Here is a 17739-nt window from a genome sequence, read left to right on the forward strand (position 1 = left end):
TATATATGTATATATATATATATGTATATATATATATATATGTATATATATATATATATATATGTATATATATATATATATATATATATATATATATATATATATATATATATATATATATATAACTTTGGATGAAAACAGCTACAAATATAATTTCCCTACTGAAAAAAACAGCTTAAACCAGCCTAGGCTGGTTGGCTGGTTTTAGCTGGTTGACCAGCCTGGTTTTAGAGGGGTTTTGGCCATTTCCAGGCTGGTCTTAGCTGGTCAGGCTGGAAAATGACCAGCTAAAACCAGCTTGACCACCTAGCCAGGCTGGGAGCCCAGCCAAAACCAACTATGTCCAGCTTAAACCAGGCTGGTCAAGCTGGTTTTAGCTGGATATTTTCCAGCCTGACCAGCTAAGACCAGGCTGGAAATGGCTGGAAACCAGCCTGGAAATGGCCAAAACCCCTCTAAAACCAGGCTGGTCAACCAGCTAAAACCAGCCAACCAGCCTAGGCTGGTTTAAGCTGGATTTTTCAGCAGGGTTGTGGTACATTAAAGTCCTTCTGGGAAGTCTAAGTCCAAATCAAATGTTGCTCTCGTCAGTGGATAAAATATTAATTTGCTGAAAACCAAAGTCTTTCAGAAAGTCACAATGAATTCACTATTTCTAATCAAGCTAGTTTGTAGAGCTTTTAATCAGCCAAGTAATTGTAATATATTTTTATGTATTTTGGCAGACGGTATGAAATATCAATAACAATTTAAGAACAACCAACTAAAATAATAAAATACAGCAATATAAAGAAGCACACTGAAAGACTTTTCCAAATTTTGATGTTTTTATTGATGATCACCAGGATGGTTCCCTTTTACAGTAAATCAGCAGAAATCTACTTTTGCATTGAGCTTTTAAAGACAGAATGTTGAATATTGCACTAAAGAAGAAGAGAACTAAGATTCATACAGCGCCAAAAAACAAGGAAATATCACAGCATCTTCTCGACAACATCTTAGGGCAAACAGAAGCCAAGCCCAATAATATATGCATATTTTAGTACCATAAGACAATTAGCTTCAAAGATATCTTCTTAAAATAGCATTATTATTATTTTTTGTCTGTTTTAATTCTGATTATTAAACGATTACATTCAGGAGTATAACTAATAAGGTCACATGCAAAGATGGATGAGTATGCATGACGAATGGCCAAATGAATCCATCACATGATGATTATGAGGATGATGCAATCTGAACTAATAGAGGTTCATAGAGGTACTTTGCAGTCTTTTTTTTTACCTTTAAGAAATTAGAATAACAATGTCCATAGAGCTCCCTTAAAAGAAAGCGTTTCACAGAAATGACCACGTCATCTATTTTGATTTATATGTACAGGTTACGCCATTTGTTTCGATCCATTTTGGCATTTCAAGTCATCGTATAAGAGGAAAGTCTGTAGTATATTGAGTTTTCAGTGTGGTAGTTGTGAAACAGCCCTCTGCAAGCCAACATGTTATTTTCTTAAGAGAGTTATGTGTACTAAAATCAGCAATATTTCGTCATGAGTCACTCACGGTTCTAGCCACTGCTCTCTCGGTGACCCATTGTCTGAGGTTCACTGTTCCATGTGCATATTTTGCTAGTTCTTTGTTTTGTTCAAGCAGCATCCAGCAAAGCAACTTTTACATTCAAAAGTATTATTTAAAGTTAGTGCATTCATCTTTAACACAAACCTCGTTTTGTGTAAAGAAATCACAGCTAATTAACAAGACCATATAGTACTTGTTACTAAGGCCAGGTATTTGAAATTAAAAGTTTTCAAATATGAAAATATATCCAGACCATATAACGTACAGTACATATTCAGCCCATTAAACATAATCCTTCAAGCAAAAAAGAAAGAAAAAAGGTCTCAGTGTGGGTTTTATTTTCAATATTTGTATCTATAATTAACCAATAAATAGTTTAATTGTCAAGGCTACTGCCTTTTTGAGGCCCTATAAGTCATTTCTTTGATCTTGGTAACCTGTGCTTTCTAGTAAACGTACACAAAGACCCTGTCACGTTGAGAGAACTTAATAAGCTATTTTCAAACAACACAATATGAAGTATTCTGCAATAATAATACTGACTATTACAATAAAACACAAGTCAAGATTAGATTTAGGGATGGAGTGTTTCAAGACTCATTTTGGAATAGGACAGATGATAACACTGTTGTCTTGAAAGCAAGGACAAGACAATTGTGCATTCACCAATGAGGCCTGTTGAAGATGCTGCTTATAGTGTACTCAAAGATCTCAAATTGAGTCTACTCCAGTTCTAAATGCAGGGCCCTATGAAACCCTTTTCCCCCATTTTTAGTCAATAAATAAAGGTAAGGCCCCAGGCCTACATGGTCTACCCCCAGAGTTATATTTGGTGATATAGGACTTGCTAAGACCACTCTTTCTAAATTCCTTAAAATTTGCAATTGATAAAGATTGTTTTCACAGAGAACAGAATACTGCCCTTATCTCCCTGATTTTAAAAAAGGGAGAGACCCCCTTAAATGCTCTAGTTATGGACCAATTTCATTAATCTGTACAGACACTAAGGTTTACGCAAAAGTTCTAGCCTGCCGTTTAGATAAAATTGCTTGTTTTCTATGACCAGAGAGGATTTCTTAAGGGTCTTATTCATTAAATTCTTTTTTTCAGTAAAGCAGTAAGCAACAAAAAATTATTTCAAAAAAGATTACATTCAGAAGTAAATTCTACTGTACAACAGTCATAGATTTCTTTTTATTTTCTTTCGGTGTTGTCATGAAGACCCATGAGTTTCTGTCTCCATGATTTTCTGTAGTTCTTCACAGAACGTTATACTAACCAACTTTGTGTTTTGATTAGGTGGACAGAACTTTGATGAATTCTAATTGCGTCTTTATGTCAGCTTTCTGTGATTCTGACCATGTTTTCCACATTGAGGAACTCATAGGGCCCTGCAAATGCACATTTTTTCTTTGCCAATGGCAAACTGCCATTATTCTTCTTGCATCAATGCAAACAAAAACACTAACTGTTAGCTTTTAGTGAATGGAATAACTTCAGATTTTTAATATATTAGTATTTTTAAAAATATATCTCTAAAAACATAAAATGCCATTTAGTGAATTGATATTAGCAACCGAATTTAAAGTCGATTTTAAAATGTTCATTTTAACATACTTTAAGAGTATTTCTTCTCAATAACTGACCTCAACAAGCATTAACATATATAACTAACTAAAGTACTTGAAATGTGTCGTTAGACCAAAATACAAGTGCATCTGACAGTCACTTACATTTTTATATTTGCTTTGTCATATAAATTAAAATATTACGTAATTATTTACATGATACATCTACTGTACCAAGCCGACTCCATTTCAGAAAAGTGCAATCATACTCGTGCAACATAATGTTACAAACACCTGCTGTTATTATAATACTCAAACTTGTCAGTCGGTTACAACTGTATTATCGTAAACCTAAAGAAGTAAGGCTATAAAGAATTTCTAAGTCCAGATAACTCAAAATGAATATGTTAATAGATGTGTTGTTGTATATTTGTATACAACACAATACATCTATGTAATGACTCAGCATTTTCTTTGTCAAACAACACGCAAAAGGCACATGAGGGTAACCCTCACTGTCTGCTCTCACAACAACCATGAAGCCTGTTCATTTCTTTTGATTTTGTCTCTCTAGAACAAATCTCTCGACTGCTACATTTTAATACTGTATATAGTGTAGATTCACCACCAGTTTCCTTTCAAACAAGTTAAACCTAAAGTGCTTGTGGGTCAGGAAATCTCATATTGGGAAGAAAAGTATCAAGTATATCAGCAAAACACAAACAAAACATTCAGGACATCGCAAGTCTGAATCCTTTGCATTAACTATAAAACTTTTAAAGTGAATATAGTTGCCACATTTAAATTCAGCCACACTTTGATAACATTATGGAAAACTGTCAAAATAACATTACTTAAGCAACATAGTGTAATTGGCAATGAAATACAATAGGAATGGTGGTACACTTTTGGGGTGGCCCAAAAAAAGTCTGCTTTTGAAAAACGTTGATCTTCACGGCAGATCATTTAATTAAAGTACCAATAAAAATTCAAATATCAAATTCACAACCATATTCTTTCTAAAAAACCTTTTGCCTTCATCATAGTCAACCACGACAGGTCATTTCTGTAAGCTAGTAGTTTGTAATTAACGCATTCTACTTTGCCTTACTCTTAAAAGCATGTGTATGCATGTACAATCTTCATTACTATCACATTATTGAGATAAAACTACGACTGGATTGCATGTTTGAGAATGATCCATCTCCTGCTACCTAAAGGACACAAATCTTGGATTATGGTTCGTTTTGTAAATCACCGTTTGACAGAATTGAGATTTGGCACAAATCCTCTTTGGATTAGCTATTTCTTTCTTCGCTCTTTCTGCTGGTATGTGATCTCATGAGGAGGCTGTCTAGCCTCACTGTAATAGTAGCTCACAAGACAGTGAACTTTCTGTTCTCAGAAAAGTTATTTGCTTCAAGGCCTTGCGACCTTACTTTTAGAGTATGTTTTCTCAGGCAACTGTGTTTATATGTGGTGTGATTAATGATAAAGGATGCGGAACGTAAATCAGATGATGTTTGAACCAATTTACAAAGGGTACTTTTTTTGTGCTTCCAATTCAAATTACAGGCAGGATAAAGTCTTGGTCTCTTTAAGTTATGATAAGGAATACGAGTAAACTCAGTTTGCACTGCAACTTCAGCCTACGTTAAACATTATGTCATTATTTCATAGAAGCTAGCTAGTGAACATTCATTTGTATGCCAAAGCCTTGCAGATGCAATCAGAAATGTACAATAGATTCAGGACCGAAGCTTATAATAATGTCGTTTGACAGCACTAGGATTTTGTTGCATTTCTGAGGATTAGAATTTAGAATACAAACTATAAATGGCAGCGGATGGAAGGCTGTGGGTGGACGAACTCATCTAAACCTAAAAGATTAGAAATGAATGAAGAATGAATGGCAAGCTCTAAATAGAAAACCAATTCAAAATTCTATTTTGCAGGCTGGGAAAGATTCATCCTGCATGACCACTGTGCTGCTGCTGGCCAAGACCATTATATTCAGGTCCTGCTGCTTCTCGTGGGTTTGCTGATACCAGTCCCGAGTTACCTCAGTGTCGTGTGTAGGGATTAAAGTGACCTAAATGAGAAGAAGATTGGCAGATTAACAATAAATTAACTTTTGCATGCAAAACCTTTCAGACGGGCTTTCAAACAATTGGATTTCAAGGACCCTCAAATATGAGACAAATCAACTATTAAAATATAAATGCACCATGTTTTTTCATCAATTAATGGAAAAAAAACTACACTAGGTACGTCCCAAATTGCATACTTATGCACTATTTGTTCTCATTTGTAGAATAGTGTAAGTAGTGAATTTACACCAAAAACACACTTTAAATACCTGGATGGAGTACTTACACAACTGATGCACTTCATGCACTCAGCAGTCTCCACTCAGAAATGGAGGAGTTATCTGACACTAAGGGCCCTATCGTACTCCCAGCGCAATAAGGTGCAAGACGTGTTTGGCACAATTTGTTGCTATTTTCAGACCAGCACAACCATAATTTTCACGTTTTGCACCACATTGTTTAAATGGCAAATCCATTTGCGCCACTTTGTGAACTCATGGGTGTGCCGGTCTATTGACCTTATTCTTCAATGTGAAAGTGTGCTCGTATTTGCAATGGTTTTAAAACTTCCGATTCAGATGCCTATGGAAGAAAAGACTAGGAATAATAAACGTCAGAATACTGATTAATGATCAAACGACTTGCACTATAAACAAGTGTGTTCATAACACTACAGACAAAGCAGAATAATTTAATAGGAAAATATTAGTTTGTAACATCAAGCAGCATAACAAACTGTTTTTAACATCAAAAAATGAATGGAAGTGAATTAAACGAGTCTCGAGCCAAAAAGATTCAAATGGCTGCATCTGCTCATAAGTGAAGAATAAGGTCAATAAAGGAGGTGTGTAAAGCCAATTTGAGGGCTTTTTGCAATTTTGAGAAACCATACAGTACTGTGCCATTGAATAAGTAAAACCTGAAGTCTAAATTCCAGTGCAGAGCACGTTAGTTTTCCACCTATGCAGGTTCAAACACTTAATACACGCAGGATGTACATGAATATCTTTACATATAAAAAATAAAGGATTAAAGTGTTACAAAAAATTATTATTTCCTTCATAAATCTAAAAACCACTGCCTCCATGCCTTCTTCATCTGCATTGGGGGCTTTTTCAGTTCATTCATGAAAATTTGCATTTGTATGTTATTAGCAGTATTGTTTTTTTTGTCATTTTTTTGCATTTTACTTTGCATCATATTGTGTTCCCAAACCCAATTGCTTTATGGGATTATTCCCATTGACATGGGGTGTGTCTCAATCGGCTGATCAGGGTCATTTTTAAGGGGTGTCTTAATAGTAAAATTCTTCTAGTGCACAGAAATGCTTGCTGCCTGAAAAGTCCCACCATGCACTGTAAATGTCAGTGAGCATTTATGCACTCTATGTTTCCTTAACCGATATTCTAAATACTACTGATACTTTACAGCAATGACATTCTCATGTCACCATACATTTCCCAAAGTGTAGTCAGTCAGGGTCCTTTTTTTACTGCCCTGACCAGTGCGCAAACTCATGTACATGACATACTGATTCATGAACTTGGGAACTAGCTTGATAATTGAGATGCACTCATGAACTCTGATATTCGGTTTCAGTATGAAGTAAAGTGGTACCTGTAGATTAGTTCCCCATTGTGCTTTCCCTTCTAGGAGTGCATCTAGAACTGCACGGCTGGGTTCACCACTCCCTGGATCATTTCCACTGACAACGTAGTATGCTGCTCGCACTCGCTTGAAGAACTCTTGATCAACATTTTTAGCACTGCAGTGGTTGGGAATGTAAGCTAGGTCGACATAGATGGGTGGTCCTGGTGGAGTCCCAGCATTGGATTTCAGGTTGGAAGCTAAAATAATAACATTGGTTAATTAACATTGGTTAATATCAACAGTGTGATCTAGTGCAAGGCCAATGCTGTACAGTGAGATATTATTATTCTGATATGTATGTTTGTTATTGTTATTCACAGTTAAAAGAACAAAATTGCAGTGGTAAATAACTTAGTTAAAAAGAACCTAAAATCAGCACTACAAGTAAAATTAGGAATTATGAAAATGTACAGTATGAATTAAAATAAAACGGGTTCTTTGACAGGAAAGGCAAGTGACATGCACAATTAAATATGCATAATAAGTCTATAAACACTATATTATCTGATAACTTATCCCTAATATTTGTACCTGCATTACTCTTAACGCCATTGACCAGCCCTCTTCCTGAGTCTCCCCTGGATCCTTCTGTCTCTGACATTTTTGTCATACGAAATGTCTTCTCTGAATCTTTTCTTTTAAGAGTATGAGGTGAGGAGTCTTTGGATGTCTGTTTCACAGGGGTAGTAGATCTCCTAGTTTTTGCATCTCCTTTACGTGCTGGGGAAGCAGATTTTCCTAGTGTCTTCCTCAAACCTCTGTTTGTTTTAAGGTCTTTCTTGACTGGTCTTTCTGTGTGTATCTGACCATTAAGAAGTGCTTCTGGGTCAATCATGCACACATCAGGGTGTGGAGGATGTGGAAGAGGGTCTTTCATTGGGATGGGAGGGGGATCGTGACTCCTCGGGGATGAGGAATGATGGCTTCCTCCACTACCGCCAGCTGCAGACATTTTGTCCACTGGAAGATGTTCTGCATCTTCATCAGAGTCAAGGTTTCCTTCTGCTGTAATTGATGGACATTCCTCAGTCTCTGGAGGAACATCTGAATCAGATTGAGATGGAAGCGACTCGCTCAATGATGTAGGAGGAGTTTCCTCTCCTGCTAACATAATGCCGTGCCCAGTTGATGTAACACCCATTATGCTGTGCGATCCCTCTTTGCCTTCCTCGTGATGACTTTGCTGATGATGATGCTGTTGCTTGTGGGATCTCCTTTTGACAGAGTGCTGCTCACGCTCATCACCATCATCATCCCTTGAATGATCACTTCTGCCATCTTCGTCACCCTCCTCACTTGACAGGTCATGTGGGCTTGGATTAATAAAGGATGGAGAAATATCTCCTTTACGATGTTTGAAAAGTGAAGGTGAATGAGAGGACGTGGCCTCCATACTGAGGTCAGTAGGTCGAGTAAATCCCTCATCTGCTTTCTTGGAAACTTCAGCGTAACAAGCCTGCGCTCCTGATGGTGGACTTGATGGAAGTTCTTTAGAATCATACTTCACTTCCTTCTCTTCATCCGATTCTTCCCTGTCTATATGTTCATAAACATCTTCCCCATAGCCAGGTGGAGCCTTTAGACATACAATATCTTCATGTTCTATTGTGGAAGAAATTGCAATATGCTGGCTAGACTCAGGTACATCTGTTTTTTTGCTATATTTTTCCGTTATCATTTCTTCCATTTGCTTTTTACTCTCTTTGTCTTTTTCTTTGCTTTCCTTTTCTACAAAGATTTTGGTTTGTTTTACCTCCTCTTTTTCTTCTGACTCTTTGGGTTTCCCTTCACTTTCACTCTTGTTCTCTGATTTCTTGCCATCTAGGATCTCTCCCATCTTTTCTGACCTCACTTCACATTTCTTTTCAGGTTTTATCTGTTCTTCCTCTATTTCATTTTGTTTTACTACTATTTCACATTTAGCCTGGCTCAACTTTTCTTCTTTCATGTCAAATTTCTCTTCTACTTTCTCAGGAAAGTCTTTAATTTGTTCAGACTTTTCTTCCCATTCTTGCGTCATGATTTGTTCACTTAGTGTGCTTGTACTTACAGTCTCACATGCCATGACTGGCAACTTTTGAGAACTTGCCATTTCTGTTGGTACAGAGCTGCATTTCAGCTCAAATGAATACAATGTTTTGGTTGAGAGTACATTTACATCAGTGTGATGCTCAGATGAAGATGATCTGTCACACTCAATTCTACATGGCAGTGTTCCTTCCTCAAAATTGCTTTTGTTATTCTCAGCCTCATCATCAGAGGATTTTTCTTGTGAGTGTTTGTCCTTAGAGTCAGCTTTCTCCAAAGGTGCAATCTCAAACTTGATAGATGTTGTAGATGCCACCTCAGTTGTTTGAGCTGCATGCTTACAACTTTCCGATTCTGGCATTTTTGAAGACTGTGGTTCTACATGCTTAGGATCAGAGACATGATCTCTGTCGGATTTAATGCTTGACATATCTTCCTCTGACTTTTCCTCTGCTGATGATGTTTGATCTTGAAGAAATGATTTGGATTCCTCCAGAGGACTAAGAGGAGAAAACCTAGCAAGACTGGATATTGATTCAGCTGTTGTCGTAGCATGTGTCATTCGATCTGAGACTTCCATGTATTCGTCCTTTTTTAAACATGGTAAATCCATAGTGGGTGACTCTTCCTCTTTTAGGGAAGAGTACTCATATGATACAGTGTCCCCATCTGACCTTAGTTGAAAACTAGGAACATTAATATGTGGTTCTAGCCCATCTCCTATATGTTGGCCAGTTGAATATGATGCAGATGTTGAAGAAGAGTAACTAATAGATGAAGATGATGAGTAAGTTCCATCAGACATGGGCGCTTGAGTGGCAGTTAGGGATTCAGACACTTCAGGCTTTTTCTCAGTTTTCTGTGGTTCATGTTTGTCATCGCTGGGTTTGGATGTCTCAGATTGGACTGAACTAGTACCTCCTTTCTTGGACTTTTCAACCTCCTTGTCAATAACTTCATAGTGCTCTCCTTGTATTGAATACAGCTTTGTTGTGAGGGACTCTGTTTTTTCTGTGGATGAGCCAACAATTTCCCCTGTCTGTAGAACTTCTGCTGTTCCTCCATAGGCTAAGGAACCAACTGAGTCTTTTTTTCTTTCAGGTGATTTTGATGTACTTGTGGTATCAAATACTGCTTTAGACTCTTTCTCAGACAACTCCCTAGCACCCTTTTCAATATCCAAGTCACTTGCATCTTCCTCTTCTTCATCCTCAAAATCATCCTCTTCTTCTGCTAATATTTTTTGACTTCTGACCAAGCATTCCTCCCCCTCTGTGCTCACAACAGAAGGCTTGCTGGAAACTGAATCTGTTTTGACAGTACACTTAAATGCAAGAACATTGTCATCAACTTTTACAGATTGCCCTGAAGAACCCGGAGTGGCTGTGCAGGGATCTTCAGGTGATACCCTGGCAGGAAGCAAGTCCTTTTCAGGTGGTGAGTACCGACCAGAAGAAAATGGGTCATCTTTGCTATCATCAGAACCCAGATTGTTTTTATCTTTACCTTCACCTGAGATTGTACTTCCTGTTTGGTTTTCATCATAGGCAGATGCTGATGAAGTTGTGAGACTTTGAACACTTTGATCTTGGGATGATGTGAGAAGCCCTTGGGGAGGGGAAGCTTGCGTCAAAGGGGTTTTGGTTTTGTCCAAGTCTTCTAAATGAGGTGTTGCCAGTGTTTCTTCTACTTTATGATCTCTGTCTTGCATATCAGGTTTTGAAAGGCTGGAAGCAGATGTACATGGTTCTATATCTGACAGTTTAACATGACTTCCATCAAGTTTTGATAGAGGTGGAGAATGTGTGTCCTCTTTCTCCTTCTCTTTCTCTTCTCTTTCCAATTTCTCTGATTTGTCTTGAGTATCACTAGAGGCACATAAGCTTGAACCTGCTGCTAAAGTATCTTTGCTGTCATATGTAGAACTGCTGCTGTCAACAAAAGTATCTGGTCTCACTTCTCTAACTAACTCTTCCTCTTGGTATAGGTCCTTGTTGTCTTGTTCTGAGTAGGCACTTTGGCTGCTGTAAATACTTGGTGAAGTCTGGTAATCAACCTTGCTAAAAGACACAGGCTCATCGTCACTTTGTTCCTCTACTGAACAAGTAGCTCCAAGCTCCATTGCCTGACTTGTTTTTCGAATGTAATTTAAATCTCTATCCATACCTGGGTACTGGTCTTCTTCCTTTCTTTCTTTGTCACTGTCTTTTAAAATTGGTTTTTCATAAGGCTCATATTTAGAAGCCTCATAGCTTTCTTTTTCCACTTCATAAGTAACCTTGTCATCAGATTTCATTCTCTCACTATCAGCCTTCTCTGCACATTTCTCATCAGCACTGTCAGACTTTTGAAAATCAGAATGTGACTCTAACCCTGGAGAGGCAACCTCTCTTTCTCCCTCCCTTTCCCTCTCAGCCTCCTTCTCAGGTTTTGCAGCTCCTTTTGAACCTAACGTTTCATGTTGGCCATCCTCACCACTTGCCTGACTGTCAGAGCAGGGCAGTGTAATACTTGTTGGTTTAGTCTCAGTTAGAATCTCTGAGACAGCTTTACTACTTGTATCTTCAGTAGAAGGTGCATTTGATGTGGCATCAACCTTACACTTCTCTGGTTCAGTTGATTTTTCACTGCAATCTTTAGTCAACTCTTCTGAATGGGCAATAATTTCTTCCTTTTGTATACTGATGGTTGGTTCTGATGGTTGTGCAGAAATGTTTTCCTTTGGTTCTTCTAACTTCCAAGGTTCCACTGATAATGGTCTTGAACCAGCCCCTCCCATACAAACAGCATCTCCTTCATCCTCCTCAGTACTTTCATCTTCATCTGAAAATTTGGTGGGAAATGTAGTTTCAAAGGTTGACTTGCCGTCTTTAGTTTTGCCTACAGTTGAGGGGGTTTCTTCAATGAATTTTTCTTTATAATCTAAATTTAATTTGAATCCAATATCTGATGATTGGAAAGTATCTGTTTCTTGTGATGATGTGTCAATATTAATGTCTTCTTTATGTTCTTTTTCTTTACAGCCTAGATCTGAGGTCTCACTCATTTGTTCGGAATATTCTACAAGGGATTTCTCTTTAGCTCCCAAGTCCATTTTGGTGTCTGGTTCATCTAACATTAATTTTGATGCATCTTCTGTTAATATTTTTTCTTCGGTCTCTTTGCTAACTTTTGATTCAGTTGTTTTACCTTCTACAGTGGTAAGTTCACCTTTCATCTCTACCTCTAGAGTATCATGTTCTGCTTTTGAATCCACAGTTTTTGATTCTGATAAAATCAGTTCTGTCTTTTTGTCTTCCACAGATGTGGCCTCAAATTCTTGTTTCGTGTCAGGTGGTACATCTGTCTCCATACTTGACTGAGGTGCTTTTGTTACAGTCTCTTCAGTTTGTTTTTCTTCATACAGTTTGTCCTTCTTAGCAGCTGTAATTGAACTCTCAGGAACTGATTGATCTTTAGATACCTGAAGTTGAGTTTCTTCCACACATTTATATTTAGATTCATATGGTTTTGAGGATATTTCTTCAAACTCTGCTGATTGTTCAGATTTGACAAATGTGGCTTTGGGACTTACATCTTCTTTAGTATGCAAACCTTCTTTGTCTGATGTTAATGGCAAGAGTTCACTTTGTACTTCAGATTCAAAAACAGATTTTGAGATACTAAGCTCATCCTTCTTTTCATAAATCTGACATTCTATACATTCTTCATCCGGTTTGCTAGGTATTTTCACAGCCTCTTTGCATTCTTGATCTCCCTCAGCAGATAAATTAAATTTTTCAGATTCAAGCAGTGAGACTTGATCTTGGCTCAATTCTGCTTTTTCTGCTTTAGATTCTTGGTCTACTGTTGGTGGGAAGTCTAATTTTTCTGAAATGGATATTTCTGTTTTGCATTTAATGTCTTCTACACTTTTCTCTATATCTTGGCTAGCTTGGTGTCTATCGTCTGTGTCCTCTACGACTGCAGAATGTGACATTTGAGGCTCTGCTTTGGATGATATGTCTGCTTTTTGTAATTGTTGTGTATTTTGGGTTTCTTCCATTAGCTTCTGCTCCAAGACCTCATCCTTTTCACTAGTCATTTTAGTCTCAGCAATTTCCCCTAATATATGTGCTTCCATCTCTTGTGTTGACTTCAATTTAAATTCTTCATCATCCTTAGAGGAGATGTCTTTCTCTATAATGGACATATCTACATGCATCTCTGTAGATTGAACATCTGTTTTTAAAGGGGAAAATTGCTCTTGTGTCAAAGATTTTACTTCCTCCACATTTTTATTCCAAGATTCATCATGTTTTTTGGCAGCTGTAGTGATATTCTCATATGTGAGGCCAGTCACACTTTTACTTTCCGCCTTTTCTTCTTTCAAGGTAACATCTGTTTTTTCACTTAGTTGTTGTGTTTGAAATTTCAGGCCATCTGTGTCTTCTGTAAACTGGGCTATACTAACAGAAGAAGCGGTTTCCGTCAAAGCCACCTGTTCAGTCGTAGTATCAATTGACTTGGATTTCTGCTCTGAAGTTTTCTCAGGTTTAGTTTTTATGTCTGTCTCTATAGTGCCATGCGTCTCTGTATCTATTTTTGTTGATTCAGGAGATGTTGATGTTTCTGCTTTGATGTCTGGGCTTTCTAAGGACTGACAAGATGCAACAGTCACATCTTTTTCCTTGAATTCCTTGTCTAATTTAGAAGATATTTCAGGTTTCTCTGGCTGAATTTCTTCTACTTGTTTCACCTGTTTCTCTATCTCCAGTCCTTCCAATACTGCCGGATGACTTTTATCTTGAAATTCTTCATTTGCGTTTTTCTTATCAAAATCCTCTTTAGAGGGCTGTGTAGCTTTCTCCAGTTCTGATTTCCCATCACCTTTATCTGTAACCTCTGCATATTTTAAGAACTGGTCTTTGTCATTATACTTCTCTTCAGCATCACCCTCGCCCTCCTTTTCCCCCCCTTGCTCCTTTTTCTCTTTCTCTGTAGACAGTTTTAAATCACAAGTTTCTGTAACGTCATAATCATCTGATAACTTGCTATCTTTATCCTCTGCCTCTTTAAAGTCTTCTTCAACTTCAACCTTCTTTTCAACACTTGGATCAGGCATTACCTTTGTATCACTTACATCTTTTGGTGGTGGAACTGACTCACTTTCCTTTTTAGCCAAGAAGTCATCAACAAGTGGGGATGGTGCAGTGACTGCTTTCTGAATAATCTTTTTTTCTTCTTTCTCTGCTTGAAGTTTTTCCTTCTCATCTAAAATGTCAGATTTTTGTTTTTCACTTTCCTTTTCAAATTTAAATTCAGTAGGACTAAATGTCAATCCTTGTTCTTGATGAGAGTCTTTAAGGAGCACTTTATCCTTTCCTTCCACCGGTGACATTCTTAGGGGTGAGTGAGAAGCACTAGGTGGTCCAGAATGTGTAGGAGATGCCATTTTTACAGTGCTGTCATCAGGGCTAATGCACCGGTCTTCTACCTCTGGATAAACACTAGCTTCAGAAACAGGAAGCTTAGAAACACTGTGAGATGGGGAAGAGAGAATTGTTTGTTCTCTGAAAGACATATCCTCCTTAGGGGATGTTACCGATGCCTTCTCTGTCTCAGGAGTTGAGGATTTTTCAAAAGTTGACATATCAGGAACTAAAGGCACAGGACTTTTGGGTTTATCAATTTCTTTGTCCTTGTGTTCAAGTTTATCTGGTGAGGCATATCCTTCTTGTAACTTTTCAAGTGAAATGTCAACATTTGGCGTTTGATCATATTCGTCCTCCTCTTCATCATCGTAATGGGCAGCCATCTCAATTCCCTCAGTTTTGCCTTCTAAGGGAAGTGGAGGTGATTCATCAGAGGGAGAGGACTTGAAGCACTTGTCTTCCTCTAAGGAGGATGTTGGTGAGATGGTTCCAGCTGAATGTAAGTAGTCTTTTCCTTGGGTTGCCTCAGTCTGTGTAATTGGTTGAACAGTGTCCAAGACCAGGGAGCTTTTTCCTGTGTCTTCAGTCTGAGGTGCTGTAACTGATGCCACTGACTGATCTTCTGCAATGGAAGTGGGTAGAGAAGACAGTTTGTCATACTCTGTTATGGATGTCGCAGAAGAAACATGTTCTTCTTCAGCTAATGGAGCTGCAAGAATGCTGGTGTAGATAGAAATCGCTGGTTCCTGTGCACCCATCAATACTTTGCTGGATCCATTGCCCATTGCAGCAGCTTGCATTTCTCTCATTCCATGCATAGCATCAAATGAGCCTGGTTGGTCTGGGACAGAGACATCATAGCTTCCAACCTCATACTGAAGGTGTGGTATCCTGTCCTCTGCTTCTTCATGGATCTCCTCATCTGAGATGGTCTGCTCAGTCTCAGAGTAACCTGGGATGGTTTCATCCTGGATGTATGATAAGTTTTCTGCTGCAGCAGCTCCTTGCGCTGTAGAGGTAATGCCAGCTGTGACACCTCCAACATTTGACAAGTATGCATCCTCTTCGTCTTTGACTTTCTCAGGAGAGAGCTCTTTAATTTCTTCATCTGCAATGGCATCTAAATCTTCAGCCTCCTCTAGCTCAGCTTTTTCGATCACGTCCTCTTCTTCAAACTGCTCGTCTTCAGTTTCAGTCCTTCTTTCCTCTACTTTTTTTTGCTTCTCCATTTCCTCAACTTCATGTTTTCTGTCCACTCCCTCCAAGTCTTTCGTTTCTTTTGCTGGCCCTTCATCTTCTTCATCTCCAATTCCCATATCTTCCTCCTCCTCATCGTCAGTCTTTTTCTTAACAGGCTGTATATCAATCTCCTCCTCATCTTCATCTTCAATTGCAGCACCCTCATCCTCAAATTTCTCTATTTCTGAAGTTTGGGGTTCATCTTGTTCTTTCACATCAGCTGATGACACTTCTTGAATTTCTGCTGATGTAGCTACTTCTTCCGCTTTAGTTTTCTGTTCCTCTATATCGGTATCTACAACTATGTCCTCTGCAGAGTTTGAGGGTTCAACATCTTTTTCAGCTGGTAATTCAGAGACAGTAAGGTCACTTTTGGGGGATTCTGAGTGATATGTCACTTCAGTGGGTTTAATTTTATTAAAGTCTTTTGTTAAATCTTCCGGAGCAGATATGGCTTCTACAGTCCCATTCACCTGCTTCTCAAGTTCAGTCTTTTCTGCCACAGGTTCTGCTGTAATCTCTGCACTCTCTGCCTTGGCAGTTGTAGGTTTTTTCTTTATTGATTTGGGTTTCCCTTGGGTTTTGGCCTTATGGAGGGTCTTCCTGACCTCTGGAGTGAAAGGTTTCAGTTCAGGTTTAGTTATTTTCCTCAATTCAGGTTTAGAACTGTCCTTGGCTTTAATTTTTTTATCATCTTTTTTCACTGTATCATCTTTTTTAATTTCACGTTTTTCTTTCTTGATTTCCCTTTTTTCTTTGTCTTTCTTTTCATCCATTTTAGACAATCTTTCCTTCGGGTGTTTTTTTAATGGTTTTTCCTTCAATAACTTTTTCTTTTCTGTGACTTCTGATTTTGGTTTCAATGACTTGGTGTGTTTCTTTTCTTCTTTTTTCTCAACCTTGTTCTCTTTGACAGAGTCACTCTTTGTTTCGACTACAGATACATCCTCATGCTCGTCTGTTTCTTTCTTAGAAGGCTTGGCTGGTGTGTGAGTCTTGGGAGATGACTTTAGACTTTCTTTGCTGTCAGTCCTTTGCTTTAGTTTTGTTTGTTTTACTGCTGAAGGTGAAACACCAGAATTTATGTCTTTTTGTGTGGCTACTGGATACCGTAAGAAATCAAGGTGCTTTAACTTTTCAAGCCCTTCAAGTATTTTGTTTTGTGGTGCATTTCCAGGAAATAAAACCCTTACGATTTTCTCTGTGGGACTGGCAGGGAGCCATACAACGAGAGCAGTAATAGACGTCAAATATGGTACAGATATTTCTCCTTCTTTTCCATTGGGAAGAATTATTCCTGTCTTGGCCTTGCTGTTACCTGCCCACTTTTGCATGAGGAACTGCATTTCCTTACTGTCCTTCACAGGGTTCAGGACAAACATGTCTAACCTTCCCACACCCATCTTGTGGAAAAGAGTGATGGGCTCGATGGTATTACTAACCACTCGAAAAAGAGGCTCAGGTTTTATTCCCAACTTGTTGAGGTATTGCAAAGTTAGAGATGCTTCCTCAATACTTCGCTTGACTTTTAAATTTGATTCTGATGTCCGAAGCTTTTCAGGTACATTGAAGAACACTACTCCAAGCTCTGGTGATATCAGATTTTTCATCCAATCACTGTAGGTAGTTGAGCCTTGAGACTGCTCCTCCTCCTGCTCTGCAACCTTCCTTTGAAGAAGTCCATTGATCCCAGGAAGATTATCAGCACCAATATGGGTAAGAAGGACAGAATCAATACGATCTAAATGTCTGACAAGCTTCCAGAAGCATGACCTTCTGTCAGAGCCACCATCAATCAAAATGTTGAAACCATTGACAGCAAAAAGCGCAGAATCCCCCCGTCCACCGGGAAAGATGTAGCAGCAAGGCTTTGAGAGCTTCAGGAATCCTCCAGAGGTTGGAGGCTCAAGAAGGTCAAATGGGGATGGTACATCCACAGTCTCAGATATGTATTCAGTAAACTCAGTAACCCCCTCCATCTTAGGGAGTATGGGCTCTGGATTTAGCGTATAATTCAGCAACTCCCTAATGCGTTGCTGTTGCCCCAGAGAGCTCCAGCCTGCGTCACTACGGCAAGACACAGTCAGTGATGCCCGCTGTCCAGAGCTGGCTTTACCCAGCAAATGGCTGACCTATATGATGAAAACAAGTCTAAAATTAGTCAATATATATTGCT

The 17739-nt window shown here is 38.4% G+C and overlaps 1 protein-coding gene across 2 annotated transcripts in view; it reads right to left on the reverse strand.

The window, feature by feature from the left end:
• Positions 1-808: 808 nt before the first annotated feature.
• The window catches only part of map1ab (microtubule-associated protein 1Ab), a 79268-nt gene continuing 62337 nt past the window's right edge, over positions 809-17739 (reverse strand). For both annotated transcript variants that reach the window (XM_056451347.1, XM_056451348.1), the window contains 3 exons: positions 7414-17695; positions 6850-7079; positions 809-5234 (listed from right to left, as the gene is read on the reverse strand). In XM_056451347.1, coding sequence (XP_056307322.1) covers positions 5079-5234; positions 6850-7079; positions 7414-17695 — 10668 coding nt within the window. In that variant the 3' untranslated portion in view covers positions 809-5078. The remainder of the gene's footprint in view (positions 5235-6849; positions 7080-7413; positions 17696-17739) is intronic.

Source organism: Danio aesculapii, chromosome 25, assembly GCF_903798145.1.
Source record: "Danio aesculapii chromosome 25, fDanAes4.1, whole genome shotgun sequence".
Classification (NCBI taxonomy): Eukaryota; Metazoa; Chordata; class Actinopteri; order Cypriniformes; family Danionidae; genus Danio; species Danio aesculapii.